We start from the raw sequence: 5,778 nt of genomic DNA, 5'->3' as shown, positions 1-5,778 counted from the left end.
ATGTAATGTCCACCATCCAATGTCTGAAGGCTACAGACGCAGTCACTCCTTTTAATTTTACACACACGGCCACAGTTCACCTGGACAGCAGGTCCACATCGGTACGTACCACAATTATAGAGAAGAGTGATTTTCTTTCTGTCTGTGTCCGTCAGTCGACTCCTCTGTCCCATGTCCTTTATGTCTTTCTTTGGGATGATGGTGGGTTTTCCGTTTGATGAAAAGAAAGTCCTGATAAATGAACAATAATCTTTACATTACAAGAAAAATTACATTTAAACCCCCCCCCGCGCCCCCCCCCCAAACTACCTTACCGTCCATAGTGTAGTATGGAACTGTAGTCGTACGGAATATCAAAAGTTTTCCCAGCAAGCTTTTTGAAGTTTTCCTCCATACCTGAAACAGTCAGACCAACTTTTTATATAGACCCTCAAACCACATAATGCTATATGATCAGCGGTGGCTCTGAAGGAAAGGAGAATTCAATGCTTGCCTAAAGTGGAGATGAAACCATTGTTCTTCCTCTCAACATGTTCAATCGCAGTGAAATTAAGTTTCTAAATGCTCCTTCTCAGACATGTAACCATAGTAATAAATACTTTATTCAGTGGGATAAAGTAAAGAGAAGCTTTCTTTGCTTCTCTTTCACAAAAGAGAAGCAAATAAATCAGCAATTCCCCCTGTTGGGATTTATACATCTCAACATGGGGGATGAATGAGTTCCCCCCCCGCTGGATTCATTCATCCAGAGGGAGACAAATAATTCTGTGTTTTCCTTTTATTTCTTTTAGTTAGTTGCTAAGATAAAGCTAAAAGAAATGATGCGTTAGGAAACGCCCTCAAAGTTAAGATTACAGGATACTAGGAGCTAGGTAGCGCTCCCTTTGGGGCATAGATTAGGCTAACAAAGGAGATCACAAACTCTTCTGGGGTGCCATTTTGTCTGTTAGCTCTTAGAGGTAGCAGGTCATAATGGACCAGCTGTATTTTGTCATTAATAAATGGAATTCATGAATTCAACTCACTGACTCTTCTTTAGTCATCAAGAACTCGGCATGGAGAACGGTTAATTCTCCACATTACCAAGGTAAAGGGATGAATTCATCACTCTCTAATACTCCCTGCACATCTTCCCAGAGTAGGAACAATTGATGTGTTCATTTCATACAGAAGCATTTTACTCAAGAAAGTGGGGCCGAAGTTTTCATTCTTCCAAACTGCCTCAAACTGGTTCCTGAAAGGCACAGATCTCTCCTGACCTCTCCTCTGACCCAGTGCATTTTGATTATAAAAATTGGCACATGTTTCATATAATATCTTTACACTCTTACAAAACAGACATGAACAGTTTCAATTTAAAAAACCTGTTACACTGAATAATTTCTGATTAGTTTTCTACATTTTTGGTTATAGTGAACTAAAACATTTTCAGATGAAGTAATGACTTGCACACTTGTTAAGAATGTGATCCAATATAAAAACTACTCATTAAACCAGGGGTCCCCAAACTTTTTCCTGCGAGGGCCACATAGCTGTTCCTTTCTGTGGTCGGGGGTCGGTCTTAGTTTTTGCAGTAAAAAAAAACAAAGAAATTCTTGTCGACGAGGGGGGGGGGGAGACGACGACACTTTTGGATAGATTTTTACACTTTTGGATAGATTTTTACCCAGAATGCAAATGGAAAAAACCGTGAGTGAAACGGTGACTGACGAGTATATATTCCATTGAGGGAAAGTAAGTTTCACATTTGCTCAAAAGCCCCCTGGTGGTTGAAGAAAAATCCACATATAAACCGGAAAATACAATATATGAAAAAAAACACTGAATGCTCTCTGGTACGAGGAGGCGGGCCAGATCCGGCATTGTTCAGGGGGCCGGACCAAATGACGTGGCGGGCCGGATCCGGCCCGCGGGCCGTAGTTTGGGGACCCCTGCATTAAACCAAATGTAATCAAATTATGCTCCTTATATCTAAGAAAAATGTTCTACTGATCAGGTTATATCTGTATTGATTAAATCATAAATCTAACCTAAATTAAGGTCTACTCCAAACAATCATGATCAGTATAATATTTCAACTTGCACTAAAGTTAAACATCACTAAAACTAGCATAATCAAACTAATTTCTCCAACAATCCTCCTGTTGATCTCTGAAAAGAGATGACCCATGTAAATGGTCTGAATCCCAACACAGGGTACCGAGAGGCTACCGGCCTGCAATCAAAGACATAATCTTTTATCTGGAGAATTAGACCTTCTTCTTCCGGATTCTCACTGCACAGTTCCCACCAGCTACATTCCTTGTTGGTCAAACAGACATCTTAGCGCAATCTCAGATTTTATAGCCTTCAACTCGTGAGGGGGTAACTTAAATTTTCAGAAATGCATCTGATGGACCCACAAAGCTTCTGGAACAGTGTCCCAGTTTAGCTATTGGTATGAACTCCTTATACCAACTGTTAAATATGTTGGAGTGTTTGGGCTCGGCCCACCCAGGCATCCTGCAGTGTCTAAACTAGAGTCTGGCAAACCGCTGAAGCTTGGCCTAAACCAGTTCAAGAAACTGCATAAGAAAAATATAAAAATAAAGGTGTTTCAGTGATCTAGACAGACATTATACTCAAGGTTAGATTTCTATGGAGCTCCTAAAGGGACAATAAATGAAAAAAAAACAAAAAAAAAACTCCACCAATATCCCTTTTAGGGTCTCTGTAGATTTAAATTATTTTAAAACTGCTTTTTTGTTGTTGTGACAAATAAAACCTGAGCCGTTGCATGTATTTGTTGGATTCAATAGGAATCCAACAAATTATCACATTACCTTTGATGATGTTACTCTTGATAATTTCAATAAAGCCATCCCGGTCCAACCTGGTGTGTTCATGCTCAAAGCCAAGAGTGTGAAGGATCTCATGAGCAATGTTGCCCACGCTGCATGACGGCGCAACATACACAAACTGCCGGCCTCCGAAAAAGCCCACGTTTGAAGCGCAGCTAAGGGGCGACAGATGACATACAGACATGTTATTAGACAGAATCTGAACCCAACTCTCCTGAGCAGGTTGGGTTGAGCATGTGGGCTCAACATGCTCAACCCAATGTTGGTGGGGTAGGCATTTTAAATGAATTAGCTAAAACCCTGCATGAAGCACCATACCCATGTCCAAACCTGGTTGAAAAGTCTACATACCCTTTACCAGGACGGAAGAGCACATAGTCTAACTCGGTAGAGTTTCTCCTGTGGAAAGTTATGCAGGTGTGCTCAGACACCATTGCCATGGCAGCCATGATATCCTCCTTTTTGTCATCTTAAGAAAATAAACTCAGTTAAAGCCTTTTGTGAGTAGTGCTAACTAGTATACTTACTACTTACTTATGTCTGGTCTGATGTCGTATGGCAAGTCTGTAGTTGGCCAAGATTTACCCACTGCATTCCTGTTTTTCTGCAAAACAACATAAAATATATATATATATGTGTGTGTGTGTGTGTGTGTGTGTGTGTGTGTGTGTGTGTGTGTGTGTGTGTATTACAGGTGTTCAATTGACAACACTGTCTTAAAGTTGGTTTCGACCTAGACAGGATGCTGAGGCCGAAACTTTTATCCAATTTCTACACCTGCCTTTTCCCAGGGGTGAAAGTAGTTTTAAATTCTTGGAGGTACTATGACAAAATCTATAAAGCACACAAAGAAGCAATTATACATATATATATATTTCAGTCTGAAATATATAATTGCTTCTTTGTGTGCTTTGGAGTTTCTGTGCTGATTAATTTTTTTGTGACGCAATTAAAGCTGTGTAGCTCTTGAATTGCTACAAAATGGAGCTATATTTCCCTCAGCCCACTGGCTGCAATGTTGACACCGCGAGATGCCGCGAGATCTAAATTCTGAACATAGTCTTCCACATCTGGTTGATGGGGTAACAGGTCCAAGGGAACCACAGACATTTCTCCCAGGCCAGATTAGACACATAGACCATCTTCATCAGTTCATTATAAATCCTGCATCGTATTCAAAAACAATCTAATTATTATTATTAATAATGTCACCAAAAGCTGCTAATGCTGCTCATCTGATGGAGACATAAGAGAGAAGCTACTATCCTTTTAAAAACAGACAAACATTTGTTTACCAGTTGGTTTAATAGTTAAAATACAAGAGAAGTGATAAACCAACAGACTCATAACCAGTTTACAGGAAAGCATAGAAATGGACTCATTTATCTCCTTCCCGGCTAACAGCAATGTCGGCTGCTGACGCTGTGCTGCTGTTGGTGTCAAGCTCTCAGTTACACAGAAAAAGCTGGAAGACATTACATTCTGTCTATTGTTTACGTTTCCGCACCGTACAGAACAAATGTGTTCGAGTGGGTCGTTTACAACCCATCAAATATGGAGCAGCAGCACCATTTCTTTGGGATCATTCTTTATTCTATTTTTATGCTAACGTGTAAAATTATTAAACCAAAATTATTTCTTTGTAGCTCTTCTCCAAGCAGGCAAAATTTCTTGTCACAATTTACAACAGCAGCAGCAGCAAATGTCTGTAGGATACATTTAATTTTACTTTTAAGATATTTTTAAGTCAAGTATGATTCAAAATATTGAACCTGATAGAATGATGAAAAATCCTACTTAAATGAATGGTTTTAATATACCATCTTCAATCTAAACTTAATATTTAACCATTAAAATCCCTGTTTTAATCATCCCTAGCCTCCTAAAATATACCCTTCTGAAGTTCATCATGGCGCCTCAAATGATTAAGTGACACAGTTGCAAAGGGTTAATAGTTTGAGTCATGCAGAAGTGATTTGACCGTTTCCATAGCAACGATCAGAAGCAAGACATTCCCCCAGAACTACAGTGAGCTCATTGTAGCTATGACCTCATCTATGACATAGATCAAAGAACATCTGAGGTTATGAATGCTTGGATCTCAAAACAGGAGGTTATATCCAAGCATCTCTTTGAGCAGTAGCAACGTGTTTAACAAAAATTTTGACAATGCAACAGATCGCAGTCACCACCGTGTTTTTCCCCCTGACGATTGGAGCAGGTTATTTGATAACAACAGGAGTGAGAAAGATTTTTAACAAGCTGCTTCCGGGGATCACTTTTGACATCACTAGCTATAAGGATGAAAATGAGTATGACGAATTTGATGCATACCTTTTCAAACCTTCCCCAACTATGAAGCAAACATCGCAGCAAAACCCACAGCAAGCTTCCCCGGCTGGGGAAGCTTGCTGTGGCTCATCAGGTAATTCTATTAGTTTTCAGAAAGATCAAACTTCCCCGGCTGGGGCAGTTTATGTTGGCTCAACAGGCCATAGCAAACACACCGATCATTCAGATCACTCAGACAGAGATACTGCTGATGAAGACAACGATTTGCCAAGTCTTCCTAAAGTTCACAGACTGAGAAGGGTTGGAGCGATAAGGAGGAAAAAAAGGTGTGCAAAAGCTCACCCTGAGCTCTGAGGAAAGTGGCATTAGACCGCTTTCCTTAGACTGGACCCATGTAACATGTTGTCAGTCAAGATGACGGACAACAAGAATTTTTTAGCATGAGGTTTGTGCCGATATCTACTCCTTTGAGCCTAGCTTTGCAGGTGGCAAATTCTGATTAGTTGGGAGATCGAACATTGTAGATATTCTCTTCTTTTGCTCTTTTCTGCAGCACACAAGTTAAGGTACGCAAACAAGGAGACCGTTGAGTCTAAAAGCTCAACCTCTGCTCTGAGAAAAGCAGCATTAGAAAACCGGACCCATC

General features: G+C 40.2%; 1 protein-coding gene across 1 annotated transcript in view; it reads right to left on the bottom strand.

Annotated features, from left to right (window-relative positions):
• The window catches only part of LOC106947023 (zinc metalloproteinase nas-14), a 25,587-nt gene that overhangs the window by 6,272 nt on the left and 13,537 nt on the right, over positions 1 to 5,778 (bottom strand). Inside the window, exons 4-8 of the mRNA XM_015031791.1 lie at positions 3,375 to 3,444; positions 3,192 to 3,309; positions 2,823 to 2,995; positions 315 to 396; positions 110 to 231 (exon numbers count right to left, since the gene is read on the bottom strand). Of these exons, the coding sequence (XP_014887277.1) occupies positions 110 to 231; positions 315 to 396; positions 2,823 to 2,995; positions 3,192 to 3,309; positions 3,375 to 3,444 (565 nt within the window). The remainder of the gene's footprint in view (positions 1 to 109; positions 232 to 314; positions 397 to 2,822; positions 2,996 to 3,191; positions 3,310 to 3,374; positions 3,445 to 5,778) is intronic.

This window comes from Poecilia latipinna, unplaced genomic scaffold (genome assembly GCF_001443285.1).
Source record: "Poecilia latipinna isolate Pla-1442-1.1 unplaced genomic scaffold, P_latipinna-1.0 Scaffold218, whole genome shotgun sequence".
Lineage (NCBI taxonomy): Eukaryota > Metazoa > Chordata > Actinopteri > Cyprinodontiformes > Poeciliidae > Poecilia > Poecilia latipinna.
The sequence above is the reverse complement of the archived record's forward strand: the minus strand, read 5'-3'. Positions and strand labels throughout refer to the sequence as shown.